At 35.4% G+C, this 16,338-nt stretch overlaps 1 protein-coding gene across 1 annotated transcript; it reads left to right on the forward strand.

Moving 5' to 3' along the window:
• The first annotated feature begins 3,119 nt into the window (after positions 1 to 3,119).
• On the forward strand, positions 3,120 to 11,284 carry LOC133182202 (uncharacterized). Its single transcript, XM_061316956.1, has 2 exons — positions 3,120 to 3,379; positions 9,637 to 11,284. The coding sequence occupies exons 1-2, from the start codon at positions 3,132 to 3,134 to the stop codon at positions 10,400 to 10,402; spliced, it is 1,014 nt and encodes a 337-aa protein (XP_061172940.1). The 5' UTR covers positions 3,120 to 3,131; the 3' UTR covers positions 10,403 to 11,284.
• Positions 11,285 to 16,338: the final 5,054 nt, after the last annotated feature.

Consider the following 16,338-nt stretch of genomic DNA (forward strand, 5'->3'; position numbering starts at 1 on the left):
AGTGTTATCGTGATCTTGCGACAGGCGGTAAAACTACTACTCATCCTACTGCCGATTCCGGACAATCCCGGCCCAGCAAAAAAATTCTTCGAGAGTAAATTAAATAGCGAATGGGGGTAGACTTTAATTTACCGTAATTCCGAATCAAAGTGACTAAAATTAAATAGCAATATATATTTAATCTATAATGCTCTAGATTGCATGTAAACAAGCAAATTCAAAGAATTGTGGTCCCCCGCTTTCGGTCCTTAGTGGCTGGGATGCCATTATTTATGGCATATTGTAACTGTCTTGTTTGTCTGTGCATTATACAAAAAAGACATAAATTATTGAATTGATAACCGTTATTGCAAAGAGCTAGTATAGCTTCTCAAAAAGACATCAAATTTCAATATCAAGGTTATGAGGTCAAAAATCCGAAACGTCTTGTCACAAGTAAAGCACCTGTGAAAAAAATATCAAAAACCAGAGTATACAGTCGAAAAGGTCTTGAAACAGGTAATACACATGTCAATTGTAAATGCAATATCTTCTCTCAATCAAAAATTATCAACAATTTTAAAAAATTTTGAAAATTAGGTCAAACTTCAAGGTCAAGGGCATGGGTTAAAAATCATAGTACATTCGGGAACGCTTGTCACAGGTAATGCACGTATTAAATATGAATGCCCTATCTTCAATCCTTCAAAAATTGGCGACATTGATAAGATGTTTCAAAATTAGGTCAAACTTAAAGTTTAAGGTCACGGGGTCAATATCATAGCAAATTCGGAAACATTTTGACACAGGTAATGCACTTGATAAATTTGAACGCCCTATCATTTGTCATTCAAAAGTAATCACCAAAGTTTAAATTTTGAAAATTGGGTCAAACATGAAGGTCAAGATCAAGGGGTCAAAAATCAAAGCATTCTCGGAAATACCTCGCCAAAGGTAATGCACATGTCAAATATGAAAGCCTTATCTATTCTCTGTCAAAAGTCATAAGGAAAGATAGAAAAAAAAATTGAAAAGTACACCAGTCTTCAAAGTCAAGGTCAAGGGGCCAAAAACCATAGTATATTTAAAAAGGTCTTACCACAGGTAATGTACATATGTAATACGAAAGCCCTATCATTTCTTATTCAAATTTTATGAACAATTTCAAGTAATGTTAAAAATTTTGAAAAGTAGGTCAAACTTCAAGGTCAAGGTGTAGGGGTAAAAAATCAAAGTATATTTGAAAAGGTTTTGTCACCGATAAAGCACATGTCAAAAATAAAAGCAATATATCTCTTTTCAATCAAAAGATATAAGCAAATTAAGATAACATTTTTTTGAAAGAAGTGAAACTTCAAGGTCAAGGGTTAAAAAATCATAGTAAAGGTCTTGTCAAGGTAATATACATGTGTAATATAAAAGCCCTATATTTCTTTTTCAAAAGTTATGACCAATTTAAAGTAATGTTAAAGGAGATGGGTGAACAAGGCTAGCAGAATGCCTATAGCTTCAGATAGATATAAAAATCACAATCAATTTGTGAATTTAGTATTTAGAGAAAAGTTTTCATATTATTTAGATTTATGAAATTATGATAAACAAACTTTTCGGAGAAAAAATTTCTCCGCAAAAATTACTAGTATTCTGTTATTTAAAAATATGTGGTACTCGTGGGGCTCGAACCCTAGCAATAAAAATCCTGACAATCATTTTCCTTTGAGATTAACACGCTTACTACTACGCTACACGCACAGCTCTTGATAAACTGTGGCATTTAATTCATGTTTGTGATATGTCCCTTGAATAAATTGACTTCAAGTATTTCTCGGAAAGATGCGAATGTTGTGTCATAAAATTGTATTATGTATATAAAAGTATAGGTGGGTCGTTGCTCCATGTGTTTGTTGATCAAAAAATGTAATTTTTTCTCAACTTTGAAATATATGGAGCGAAGACTCACTCATATCGAAAAATTGTGTTATAGTAAATGAGAAAATGATCCTTTTTGCCCTCTCTAGTGTGTGTTATGCTATTTCATAAGAAAATAATTTCAATCTTCATCAGATTCTTGCAAATTGTGGAGACTTTATATAAAGTATACTTTAATTTTAGATGAATTATCAAAGAACATTTGTTTTAATTGAGATCTGATTTTTCACCTTCATGTTTGTTGCACTATAGGCATTGTGCTCGCCTTGTTTGCAAATCTTTTTGAAAAGAAGGTCAAACTTCAAGGTCATGGGGTAAAAAAAATCATAGTATATTTGGAAATGTCTTGTCACAGGTGTACATGTGAAATATGAAAGCCTTAAGCTTATCTCTTCTCATGCAAAAGTTATGATCAAGGTTAAAGTTTTTGTGACAGACAGACTGACAGACAGATGAAAGAGATTTAATGTCCCGTCGCTTTCGTATAAGCGGGGGGCAATTACTTTGTCATTCGGTGCAAAGTTTTTAAAGAGCTATATTCTGCTGTGTACTATAGTACAATCTGTCTTTGAGTAGTGCTATACACCCCACCCCATCCCCTCCACGAAATAGAGTTTTCCGAGTTTGAGCATTTCCTTTTTTTTTTTTTTTTTTTTTTTTTTTTTTTTTTTCCTTGTCAAACTTTTTTCAGTGGAGAGGAAAATAAAAATAATCTGTCCTAGACTGGCATGAAAATAAAATAATCTGACTCCAAAAAAAATGCCAGACCCCCCCTTTTCAGAATCAAACTGTCTTCCCCTTATATTTAAATTACTTGATCTTATATATAATTCATATGCCTCAGGTCTCGGTTATTTGCTTTAGAGAAGTGGACAGGCTTTCGCCTGTAGGCGAAAGCCTGTCCACTTCTCGATATTCGGTACCGATGTCTATTTTCGGTTTCAGCATAGTACACGTAATTTTGTTGATACGCTTTTATATCAACCTAGAAAATGTGCCTGAAAATCTGTGCATCGATAATAAAGATATCAACAATGAAAAACCGAAATCCGTGAGAGTCCATCCTCGCAAGCCAGGGGTTCTGAGTCAATACGTTGCCGTTGGACCAACGGCAACGTGTTGACTCAGGACCTGGCTTGCGAGGATGGTGAGAGTCGGGAGTACTAGATTTATCGCTTGTCTGTTGTCATTGAAAACTGGTTCATGGGCACCAGTTTCTAAAGATGGCCAACAGTGTCAAATATGTAAGAATGAGTTTACTCAAATTTGCAAATAGAGCTAATTTTATTGTTCCAATGAGGCACATGTCCCGATCAGCTGATAAAAAACAACATTTGGAGTTTACTAGAAAGAGAGTGGATGACATGATGAAAAGGATGGAAAGAGAAAGGAGAGAAAGTCAGACTCTCAACCACGAGGGATATGAATTGGACCCTGTAGAGGGAATTATAGAGACCTTTGAACATGAAAGGTTTTAAATCTTTTTTATTGCAAAGAAATATTTTAAATGGATTTTTGAATTATTCGTATACAAATGAGATTACTACAGACACGTGCCATAAGTATTCGGTCAACATGGCGGCTTGTTTACGTATGAAAACGAAAGTATCAATTTTCAAACATTCGCTATAATAAAATAAACTAATAAAAAAATAATTTATGTTAAACTTACTTCTTAATACTTCGTTAGATGTCCCTTGAGCCTGATTACATTTAATATGCGGTTTGGTATGGACTTGTATCTAGGTTCTGAACATACTCAGGTCTGATGCTTGTCCAAATGCCCCGAATTTCCTCCACGAGATCGTCTTTAGATTTAATAAAGGATATACGTCCCTGAAGCTTTCTTTTTACCAGTAACCAAAGGTTCTCTATAATGTTAATATCTGGCGACTGGGCAGGCCAACTTAAGCAGTTTATGCCATTCCGAGCAATATATTCTTGGGTAGACCTGGCCCGGTGAACGGGGGCATTGTCGTCCTGGAAGAAATATCCACCCCTAGGAAAATGTCTAGCTATCACTGGCCACAGGTTCTCTTCCAGAATGTCCTGATATTTTGCTGCATTAATGTTTCCATTTACCGGTGTAACTGTCCCCACACCATTCCAAGAGATACAGCCCCATATCATTACTTCGTACCTGGGTTGCGATGTCCGGGGTTGAACAAGATCGGGTCTCCAACCTTCGTTTCTCTTGCGCCAGATGTGAACTCACTGGTCATGTCCAATCATAATTTTGCTCTTGTCAGAAAATATTACTTTATTCCAGTTATTCTGAACTGTCCACCTCCTTTTCTCTCTACACCATGCAAGTCTTTTTCGACGATTAACTTCCTTCACTACGAGTTTCTTCTTACTCACACACCTTCTGTATTCGTGTTTATGTAAATGACGCTGAATAGTCCGCTTACTTACAGTTTCAGTCTTGCCTTCGTTAAACTTTGATGTAATGTCAGTCAATGATTCCCGACGATGCGTTTTCACGAGCCTTTCCAAACCACGATAATCCCTTTCTTTCACTTTCGCTGGTCGCCCACTTCTTGCTTTGTTTTCCACTGACCCCGTGGTAAAAAACTTTCTTGCTACATCGATAACAGTTGATTTTGGAATTTTCAACATTTCACTGACCTTGTGACGGGATAGACCGTTCTGTATCAAATCTATAATGATATTTTTCGCCTCCATCCCAAGCTCTCGCCCTTTTCTACCCATATTTTCAAATTCGTGATTCTGACAACTTACGCTAAACTACAGACGACAACAAATTATCATGTGATACATCATGTGACTAAAAATCTAAATCTGGAACACTTCGTCATCAATGACGTGTATTTTCGAAAAACTGGAGACTCAAAGTATGTACTTTCGTTTTCATACGTAAACAAGACGCCATGTTGACCGAATACTTATGGCACGTGTCTGTAGCTCAAAATTATGCCTAGAAATCCCCAAAATCCCAACCCCTCTATATACAAACTGATTAAAATGAGATCCTCGTAGCTCCTTTTTAACGATATGACGCTTATCAATCTGATTAAAATCAGATCCTCGTTGCTCTTTTTTAACGCTCATAAGTGACATCGTTATAAAGGAGCAACAAGGATCTGATTTTAACAGGCATGTTTTTTTTCCACTACAAAGCGAAATTCCACTATTCCAATTTGCTTAATCCGCTTTAAAATTCGTATTCCGCTTTTTTAAGAATCTCGGTATTTTCTGATTATACTGTTTTTGCTTCACTTTATTCCTATTTTATTGATTAAATAAAGCGTGCAATTTCATTGGTTCTTGGATTTTCGAAACATTACTTCAACCAATCGTTGGAAGTTTTACTAGAAGCACCCATCGCGGTAATGGATGCGAAAATTGTACAATGTGAAAGAAGTCTAGAGAATCGAAATCATTAAAGATGTCGTTCAAAGTATTTATTCAGCCAGTTGTTGAAAGATTTATTGAAAATGTCAATTGCTGTAACAGGTGAAATTGATGAAATAACAGATGAAAGATGATGTGAGTTGATAAAACGAATGTGTCAAAGACTCAGGGGTCGAAATTAATGGGAAATACTCGCTAAATGCGAGTTAAAAACAGAAATTGCGGGTTAAACACAACCTGCGGTCGCCAACTTTTGCGAGTATTAAAAAAATGTCTATTTCGGTTTTTTTTTTTGTTTATCCCAGGGATGTGCAATTAGCATCCCCCCATGCCCGAGTCTACCATTTTTTGGGGTCGGACTAGCCCCTCGGGCTAGTAAAAATTAAAAATTTATTACCATGTAATACACATGAAAAGCACTACAGGTATTTTCATTCATTCCTTCTTTGCTGTTAACAGATTAAATTCCCAGACAATGAAAAATGTCTAGGTAGCATGCTCCAATAGTTCGTAAATCTCCATAATCTTAACCATTTTGCACTACTACCTGACTTATTTACTTCCAAAAACAATCGTTTTTTCCTAATCCGAATTTCCTCCATTTCTTTTTTTTTATGGTAAATACATGTAACGTATCCCATTAACTTATGTACGATCACTCAATCAATTAGAGGAAAAGTGTTATGTGTTTTACTAAAAATATATTTCCAGTGTATTTAATGGTTCAAGATGACACACAAAAAAATTTCGCTTCAATTTAAATGAGCTAGTACAATGACCAGAAAAAAGGAAGATAATTTATGTAAATTAATTTTTTTTTAATTTCAATCGTTATTATTGGTTTATATACGGTTCAATTTTTCTAGTGAGAATTAAACTTTAATGTTAATAAGAAGAATGCCTCAAGACCCTGACTTTTGCAACGATAAACTATTTTTCTTTCAGTGTTAGTTGTTACTTTTTATCTACATTTGAGCTACTAACTTTTTACTTGGGACTAGTGATTTTATTGCTGCCTGTAGTCCGTGGGCTAGTGCTTGAATTTTTTAATATCACACCCTTGTATCCATTCAGATTTTGAAGCTTACGCTAATTTCATCTTGTGCAGAACGTCTTGTATAAAACACCCTAAATGCTTTCAAGGTGTATACATGTATTAGTTTTCTTTGATAATATTCAAATAATTTTTATGTTAATTACTTTGAGAAGAAAAATGCTAGTGAAAGTTCAATATTGCTAGTAAGAAAAAAATCCACTAGCTAAATTTTGCTAGTGGTCAAAAAAGTTAATTTCAATCCCTGAAGACTATGGTAAAACATTGGTAATAAGTAACATTCGTAATTTTTTTCCTTAAAAAGATAATTTCAGAGTGAAAACCAAGTGCCAGGAAATGCTCAGAATGCAGGATTTTGCACCATTTACCCCAGAGCTTAAGGGAGCCTAGGCGGCCCCCAGACCCCCGGCCTATTAGGGGTCATCTAATAATCTGCTTTTTTCACTTGACTTAAGAATCATGTCTGTTTTAATCAGATTGCCATGACCTGAGCCTAAACTAAGTTCATATGAACAAGGTCACAGGGTTAAGAAGTGTGAAATTTTTGTCAATGCTATAGTTTTGTAGCACTGAAATGATATATCATTAAAAAGGAGCATCGAGGATATGATTTTAATCAGATTGCTCTATAGATAACATAACTTACACAACGATATCTGCATGGGTTTAAAATTACCATCTCTTTTATATGTGAAAACACGAAGGTGTTTTTATAAAGGGGGATGGGTTTTTCAACATAAGACTACATTTTACAATCACTGACTATTGATTTTTAATACTCCTCTTCCACTGATACTTGTGGACAGGACCTTGCTTCTATAATGCACCCCCCCCCCCTCCCCTTTTATTAGCTCACCTGAGCTGAAAGCTCAAGTGAGCTTTTCTGATCACCTGTTTTCCGTCATCCATCCATCCATCTGTAAACTTTTCACATTTTCAACTTCTCAAGAACCACTGGGCCAATTTTAACCAAAGTTCGTACAAAGCATCCTTTGGTGAAGGGGAGTTTAAATTGTTAAAATGAAGGGCCAATCCCCCTTACAAGGGGAGATAATCAAGAAAAGACAAAAATAGTGTGGGGTCATTAAAAATCTTCTCAAGAACCACTGGGCCAGAAAAGCTAAAACTTACATGAAAGCATCGTGGGGTAGTGTAGATTCTAAATTGTTCAAATCATGACCCCTGGGGATAGGGTGGGGCCACAATGGGGAATCAGAGTATGCAGGAAAAATCTTCAAAATTCTTCTCTAGAATAGCAAAGCGATGTTGAGTCATATTGATATGGAAGTATCTTGAGGTAGTGTAGGTTCAAGTTTGTTCAAATCATTACCCCCAGGGGTAGGGTGGGGTCACAATGGGGGATCAAAGTTTAGCATACTATTAGTATATAGGAAAAAAATCTTTAAAAATCTTATTCTCTAGAACAGCAAAGCCATGTGTAGTCATATTGATATGAAAACATCCTCAGATAGTGTAGATTCAAGTTTGTTCATATCATGACCCTCTGGGGGTAGGATGGGGCCATAATGGAGGATCAAAGTTTTACATAGGAATTGATAGGAAAAAATCTTTAAGAGTACATGTGTATTTTTCTTAAGAACATCAAAGCCATATTTAGTCATATTGATATGAAAGCATTGTTAGGTAGTATAGATTCAAGTTTGTTCAAGTCATGATGATCGAAGGGGGGGGGGGGGCACAATGGGGGATCAATGTTTTACATAGGAATATATTGAAAAAAATCTCAAGAACAGCAGAGCCATGTTTAGTCATATTGATATGGAAACATCCTCAGGTAGTGTAGATTAAAGTTTGTTCAAATCATGAACTCCTGGCTTCGGGGCCATAAAACTTAGACGAGCTCACTTTTGATCTCAGTCTCACTTTTACAAAAGGAATTAATAGTGGAAAAGTGAGACTGAGATCAAAAGTGAGCTCATCTAAGTTTTGTGGCCCCCAAGCCTGGGGTAGGAGGGGGACCACAATGCACTATCAGAGTTTTACATATGAATGTATGAAAACATTCTTGAAAATCTTTTCCTCAAGAACAGCAAAGCCATTTTAGTCACATTGATATGGAAGTATCTTGAGGTGGTGTAGATTCAAGTTTGTTCAAATCATGACACTAAGGGGTAGGATGGGGCTACATGATAAACATCTATAATCATGACACCCAAGGGTAGGGTGGGGTCACAATAGCGATCAAAGTTTTACATAGGAATATATAATAGAAAAATATGCTAATGAAGAACAGCAAAGCCATATTGACTCAGGTGAGCATTGTGGCCCATGGGCCTCTTTTTAAGTTTACCTTGATACATGCTTTCAAAGATGCAATTTGATAAGTCAATAAAAATGCTAGCAAATTAAGAGGGAAATACTGAAATTAATCTTGAGGTGAATTCAAACTGAACTACACTTCAGGCAAGATCATTGGGACTAAAAATTAATAAATATGACTATTATACCTTTAAAAATTGGTTCCTTTATAAAACTGTACAAAAAAGTATGAAATGTTTTACTGAGCGGTCATAAAAAAAAATCGATGTTTGATCGCAGAGTGAGAAATTGGACCTGTCGATGATATATTAGACCTGTCGATGAGATATTTATCGCTTATGTCACACTGTGGGTGGAATCAGCTTAATATTATTTGCATTCATGGATGAATTTACCAAGTTTTACTGCAGTGTGGGTAAAGGAAATTTACGTCAGGGAAACCAGCACAAGATAATGTATGTCAAAAAAAAAACAATAAAAGGTATAACTAAATACTTGTTGACTGTGTTTTCGGCAAAATGCAATTGCTGGGTGGAACCATTTGTGACCCCTTGAACCAAACTGTTTGCCTGATGCCAAACAGCCACAGGCAAACAGTTTGGTTCTTGGGCTTGACAAACTGCATGTTGCTCTTGAACCCAGTCAATATATGTATAGTATTAACTTATTGATGAAATTTCTGGTGCCTTTGATCTATTGTCAATCATAAGGCACTTAGTATGCACACACTGAAGTATTAACTGTTACATGTATGCAAATGAACTTTAGTGTGAGTTTCTCCGTGCATATTTCTACGCGTGAGTATACATGAATATGGCATTCAAATCAATTTCACAGTTGGCTTGGTAGAAAAACAAAGCAAATGTAAATATTGGATATATTCCTAATTAGGCTTGTAAGTCATGCATTCAAGAACTGATCAGTTATTCAGATATTTGGTTGTTAAAATTATATGACTATGTATTCAGAAGATTGCATAAATTTATGTCAAAATTTGTCTTTTCTATTCCGTTTGCCAGATATGAAAATAGGAGAACAAAAAAGAGCATCTTTTGCAGAAAGTATGAGAAAAGCACACCAGAGCCAAGTTTTTTAACATGGCAGGCAAAACAACAAATTATTTACCTTTGTACCAAAGAAAACTGGTCATTCCAGGAGATAGCAGAAAGCTTCCCTATTAGCGCTGAAAATGTCAGAAAACTTCTGAGACATAGAAATAGAACTTTGACTCCCTCAGAAATTACTAAACATGACAAAAAAATATTAAAAAAGTGGCAGCATTTGCTAGTGGCAGGTTACAAGATAGGAAGAGGTCCCATTGACCCAGAGCTAAAGCAGATGGTAGAGACTGAGAGAATAAAGCTTCTTCATAATGCTGGAGGAATTGAAAATTTACCTGTCCCAGTTTCAAAACCAAGTAGAGAGCAAGAGGATAACCATTTGGATTTTTATACATTTCATTATATTGACAAAGGAAGGAAGGAAAATAGATATGTCAGCAGGTTTCAAGGGCAGTTTCTTAAACTGTACAGAATCTACCATGATCAACAAAGCCAATCTCCAGATACCACTGTTCAAATGCATGGTGTTATTGAAAAAGAAGCTGAAAAACTTAAACTTCTCCAAGCCTTAGTAAAAAATTATAGAAATGAAGAAAAAAGTGAAAGAAATGAAAGTGATGATTTTCCTTCATCATCTCAGGAGAATGATAAAATTGAAGCTGACAGTGAAATTTTTCAAAATGAATGGTTTGTTGCTTCTGAAAATGTTCAAAATATTAAATGAATAGTAGTGCTGCCTTTTTAGCTATACTAGTCAGAGACCAGAAGAGATTATGCATTGGTAAGGTGTCCATCGTCCATCTGTCTGTAAACAATTTTTCAAAACGCTACTCCGCATACAGTTTTGGACCAATTTCAATAAGACTTGGTATACAAGTAGACTGCATAAAGATACACGATTCTATGAATCGGTTTTTGATTTCAACAAAGGGTGTTGCCATGGTTACTAAAAAAATAAATTTCTTTTAAAAATTTTCAAAACACTACTCCTCCTACAGTTTTTGTCCAATTCCAATAAGATTTGGTACATAAGTAGACTAAATTAAGATATATAATTCTATTCTTTGGTTTTTTTTAATTTCAATGAATGGTGTTGCCATGGTTACTGAAAATAGAAATTTCCTTGAAATTCTTTCTAAATACTACTCCACCTACAGTTTTGATCCAATTTCGATAAGACTTGGTACATAAGTAGACTACATTAAGATACATAACTCTGTACATGTATATCAGTTTTTTTTATTTTGACGAAGGGTGTTACCATAGTTACTAAAATAGAAATTTCCTGGAAATTCTTTCAAAACACTGCTCCTGTAGTTTTGGTCTAGATTTGGTACACAGTATGACAACATAAAGATGCATTGTTCCATTTTTTGATTTATTTGATATGATGAAAGATGTTGCCATGGTTACCAAAAAAGAATTTCTTCGAATTATTATTTTAATGTGCTACTCCTCCTAAGTTTTAGTCTAATTAGACTTTTTACGCAAGTAGACTTCACTAAAATACACCAGTAGACCTTCAGTCTCATTGGAGACTTCTGTTTTCCTATATTTAAAAAATTGATACGTATTATGAATAATCAATAAAAATGCTCAGATTCAATGACTTGGCCTGTCCATCCTGATTAATAATGTTAATACTGGAACACCTGTGGTCATACAGCTAAGTATAAATGAGAAATCCATGCATATATATTGCACTTACTTGCATCAATAAGACAATTACCCTAATCACTTTTAGCTAGTGACCCATTTAGCTTACTCAAAGTTGGTTCAACTATGTGTTTCTAATCAAGGATTGTTTGCTGTAAGCTGTGTGACATAAATTTCACATTTTTCATTCCCAAGAAACACGAGCAATTCTAACCAAACTTTCAAGGGGTTATTACTCATGCCCCAAGCCTCAGACAGCTTAATAATTTGGAATACTGTATGTCATTGATGTATGCAAATTATATAGATAAAATCCAAGTGCAGCTACTGATATGCAATCCTACTGTTTAAAAATTTGGTATCTTATTTAGACCACTGACTTCAAAAGTACACGTAATTGTAAAATTTATTTAGCTAAAAAAATACAAGCACTGCGTATACCATAGTATACACACGTTCCAACTCAATAACCCAGACAAGTACTTATAATAGTACAGCCGGAATAAAAGGAAATATTCTGGTGATGTATAGACAATAGAAATCCACTGAGCCCAATGTAGACAAGAATAGCTGTATGGAGTGACACAGCGTGAATTAAATATGGGGATAACGAACAGTATTCTATCTCAAAGTCCATTAGAACAATACATATCGGGGGCAGAGCAAACACGGACCGCCAAAAACATCAGAAGTGGGATCAGGTGCCATGGAGGAGTGAGCATCCCCTCCCAACCGGTCACACCCGCCGTCAGTCCGAAATGTCTAACGTTTTCCAGGCTCTTTTTCACGATTTTGATAGTTTACGTGCCGGGAAAATGTCAGAACTGGCGCCATTATGAACTCGATTTTCGATACTTGCAAATCGAATTAAATGTCAAACTCACAACTTATCAGTAGCACAATGCCTTTAGTTCTCACCAATATCGCTTAAAAGAAAATATAACTCCAAATTTCGATACAGGTCTCACGAGATTTCAAGAAGCACGAAATCTAATACAAATGTCAACAGCTTGATAAAATGTTTTCACCAGACACTTTATATTCCGGTTGGAGGCGGCGAATTTCCACTTTTCAAAATGGCGCCGGTTCTGACGTTTTCCTGGCACGTAAAATATCAAAATCGTGAACACGTCAGCATTATTTCGGAATAACCCGCTGTATGCCTGTTGTCATGATCGGAAAATATAGGAAAAAATCAGTGTGTAAATGATGGCCTAACAATTAGTATGAAAAACGTCAGTCAGTATATTGATGATGATTGTATTTGCTGAAAAGGTCATTGTCTCGAAGATAGAACATATGAAATGATGACTTTATAAACGAGACGTTGATATTCTTGTTTCATCAACTTGTTTGTCAATAACTTACCTCGTTTTAGAAATTGTTCATAGGTAGAGCATGCTCTTGCGTATCGAGTCAAAAGAGAGATATACGCCCCATTAGCTACAGAACTATAGCTCTGTGGTTGAGAAAATTCGGAGAGCTACAGATCCAAACATTGTAATATCCTTCGATTTACGCCTCTGCTTTTTTGTCGCTTGATTCGGGTATTATTTGTTGTTTACATACATATTGCATTCTTTTATAGACTATTTAGATGAGAATTTCTGACACCCCCCCCCCCCCCATTTCATGTAGATTTTCTTGGCATGTGTATGTTCTTTAATAGACGTAATTTACCACGATCCCGCAACGTGGACGTCAGAATGCGAATATTTAAAAACTGACATCCCTTTTAGTTACATATACATAGAATTAGATTACGATTTGCTTTCTCTTTATTAATATCCTTAATATCAAGAATGAACTGGGAACTCTCACTGAAGGTGAATAACTGAAGAAAAATACTCCACCCCTTATAAAAATGAATAAAACTGTTTAAAAAGGCAAGAATTAAAAAAAATTGTGGCACCAGGTGGATTCGAACCACAACGTATCATTTTATTTAGGGGCAGGACTTCTAGGCCAAAATTAATGCAAATACGGGTGCTTTAACGTGGAAAATGCTGTTTTAGCTATCTTTGAAGGTTAATTTTAAAATTGCAAATAAAAATTCTAGGTTCGAAATGCAATTTTGAAAAATAAAAATTATAAACGGTAGAAAATAACCAATGGACATTGATTTTGCCATTAGCCTTTTTCGGGATATTGTTCTCTCCTATATAGGTCATTTCTTCTGAAATTCTGAATGCAACCTTTGCATGGACAATTGAAATTTTTGTTTTGTTTTGCTGTATTTTGTTTATTTCGCTGTAATGATAATTAAAAACAATTATTCGTTATAAACAGTTTGAAGTAAGGTACTTTAAATTAGTGAAGAAGATTGCGAATTTTTCTGCAATATCAAATGACACATAATTACGCTGTCGCTGGATCAATAATTTTATGTAATGCAAATTATTCCTATCTTTATTTGTAAACAACACTGTGATAATCTTACACTAGGAGATAAAGATTTTAAATATAGTGAATATATATCAACGATTATCTCTTGTAAATACTGAATGTCATCGTATGCTTTCACAAACACTGGGATGCAAACAGCTGCAATTTTCCGTCTCCTAATACATTTCATTGCTTTCTTTTTAATAGGGAAAGGAATTGCTACTGATGGTAAGCAAGACATTATAGTACCCCTTCATGTATACAATCTTGATTAACTGATATTCTAAACGCTTTATTGGAGCTATGTAGCTATACGAATCTACAATACCTATAACTCTTGAGTGGAAGGGGTGGTGAGTTCGAATCACAGGAGTAGGCAGTTTTATCAACTAAGGTCTACAAATGTAAACAACAACAGCCCCGTGAACTCCATCCTCAAAATATCAGAGGTTATGAGTCCAGTGTGGGACCCCTGAAAAACTTCATTAATCTTTCATGGGCTGACTGCAGCGACGTCTTTTGGGAAGTTGCAATCCAGATTGTTTTCCAATTTCTTGTAACATGTGCATCTGCTTCCTTTCTGTTTACATGTTATGTCAAATTATGATGGCCCCAATTTGATTGCTTTTTTCCAATGAGAGAAACTGGCCCGAAAAATAAAACGAATCAAGTTTGTCACAGACAGACTCACTAGTAGACAGACTCACTAGTAGACAGACTCATTGATGTTGTGAGGATAAGCGAGTTCCTAAAGCTCATTGGACATATTTTTTATTGCCTTTATTGATAAAACTGCCGCACGACTCCTGGCTGTGATTCGAATCATATGATCGACGACTGAGACTTAATTTAAACTTTCAATTGAAAACCGTGGAATCTGAGTGTACATAGCAAAAGAAAAACGAAAATGGATTGGCTTGCAAGGCTGTCGGGAGGTTTGAAGCGATATCAACGCAAAATGTAATAACGCAAAATATAATATACAATTAATTACCCCTTATGAAGTCAACATGGTGAAATTTCCTCGGGCAGTGTAGATTAAAGTTTGTTCAAATGATTACTCCTGGGGGTAGGGAGGGGCCACAATGGGGTATCAAATGTCATATGGAGAAATGTTGTTCATTCTTCTCATTTACATATCGGCCATATTTGAGCTACAATGGCGACAGATTCCATAAAGGTTTATATAGAGAGCGAACAAAAACCGCAGATTTTTATATACTAACTATTTCGGATAAAGTTCTTCCGCCGATGTTTAGATTTTTCTTGATATCTTCTACCGGAAATGACAATATTGTTGCATCCGGAACACCTCGGGCCTTTCACAGAAAAACACCTCGAGGTGTTTTTCTGTGAAAGGCCCGAGGTTTTCCGGGTGTTTTTCTGTGAAAGGCCCGATGTGTTCCGGGTGAATATTGTTGATGCCAAAGTGAAAGTTGCCACCGCCTTTTTGATTTGAAATTCCGAAGCGAGAGTATAATGTTTTATTGAAGGAAAGAGCACAGAATTTGTGTCTTTATCATTTTTGGTGATTAAATGTAAGTGTTTATTGCAAGTTGACAGAGTTCTTCCGCCGATTAATAGGTGCAGACGAATACCTATTTTTATAAAATACAGATGATTTATCATTTCATGAAGAGTTACGACCGCCTTTTTAATTTGAAAACGGCAATTTCTTGCATCAGTGTGGCCTACTTATTACAAAAAAGATGGTTTCATGAGTTGACAACTGTTAATAACCCAAAATTCTGCCCAAATAAATATGACGGATGCTTAACACAAAACAAACTGTGCTTGCAGGTTTTAATATAAAAATTTAAAGAAATGGAATATTTCAAGTTTATGCAGGATCTTATGAATATTAATGAGAAGTAAATCACGTGGGAGCAACCTCATGAATAAACTGTACATCATTTCTCCATATGTTTACAAAGAAATATAAAATATCCCACTTCTCACTGTAGTCAGTACTGATCGATGTCCTGGCTCCAGATACGGGTCACATCTCAACGTTAGTCTTAGACTCAAGTCATTAACCTTCTCGGCACTTTAGAGGGTGTCTAAGCTTCCATGGCAGTAAGGAATAGGAGGCTGTGTCTCCAGCTCAGTCTGGAGAGGCCTCTCGTATGGATTAAGGACAATCAGTGACAGCCAATTGCGACACCTTCGATACAGATTATGTTGTACATATGTATATTTCTGTTTATTATATTGTAAATTTTAAGGCAAAAAGAAGTTTTGTTGTTAATTAAGTAAGGGAGGTTTGGAGCAACATCATGTAAGCTCTGTCATTATGTGACAAAAAGAAACATTCGAAAGTATCATTTTTTAAACAAAATAAATTCATTAATTATGCTAGATTTTATTTAATATTTGAAAGCATTACTTTAACAATATACACCAGAAACAACCAAAAATATTGCCCATTTATGAAAAAAAATTCTGGCTCAGAGAAGGGGGAAACCCTCCCAGGACTTCCTCTGCACCCCCTTTTCCAGAAACTTGTATTGCGTCTGTATTGCGTCTAGATCACGAATCTATATTTGACACTACGTTTAAATGCTGTATCTACTCTAAAAAGCCCAATCTAAATATAAAAAAACAAAAAGTGTTTGTGAA

The sequence above is a fragment of the Saccostrea echinata genome, unplaced genomic scaffold (genome assembly GCF_033153115.1).
Source record: "Saccostrea echinata isolate AGI-Se365-2 ecotype Australia unplaced genomic scaffold, CSIRO_AGI_Sech_v1 ptg000009l, whole genome shotgun sequence".
Lineage (NCBI taxonomy): Eukaryota > Metazoa > Mollusca > Bivalvia > Ostreida > Ostreidae > Saccostrea > Saccostrea echinata.

Bases quoted from the DNA above. Each gene is read 5' to 3' on its own strand.
- LOC133182202 (XM_061316956.1), top strand. From the start codon at position 3,132: ATGGCCAACAGTGTCAAATATGTAAGAATGAGTTTACTCAAATTTGCA. The intron at 3,380-9,636 runs GTTTTAAATCTT...TCCGTTTGCCAG, and splicing joins GAGACCTTTGAACATGAAAG to ATATGAAAATAGGAGAACAA.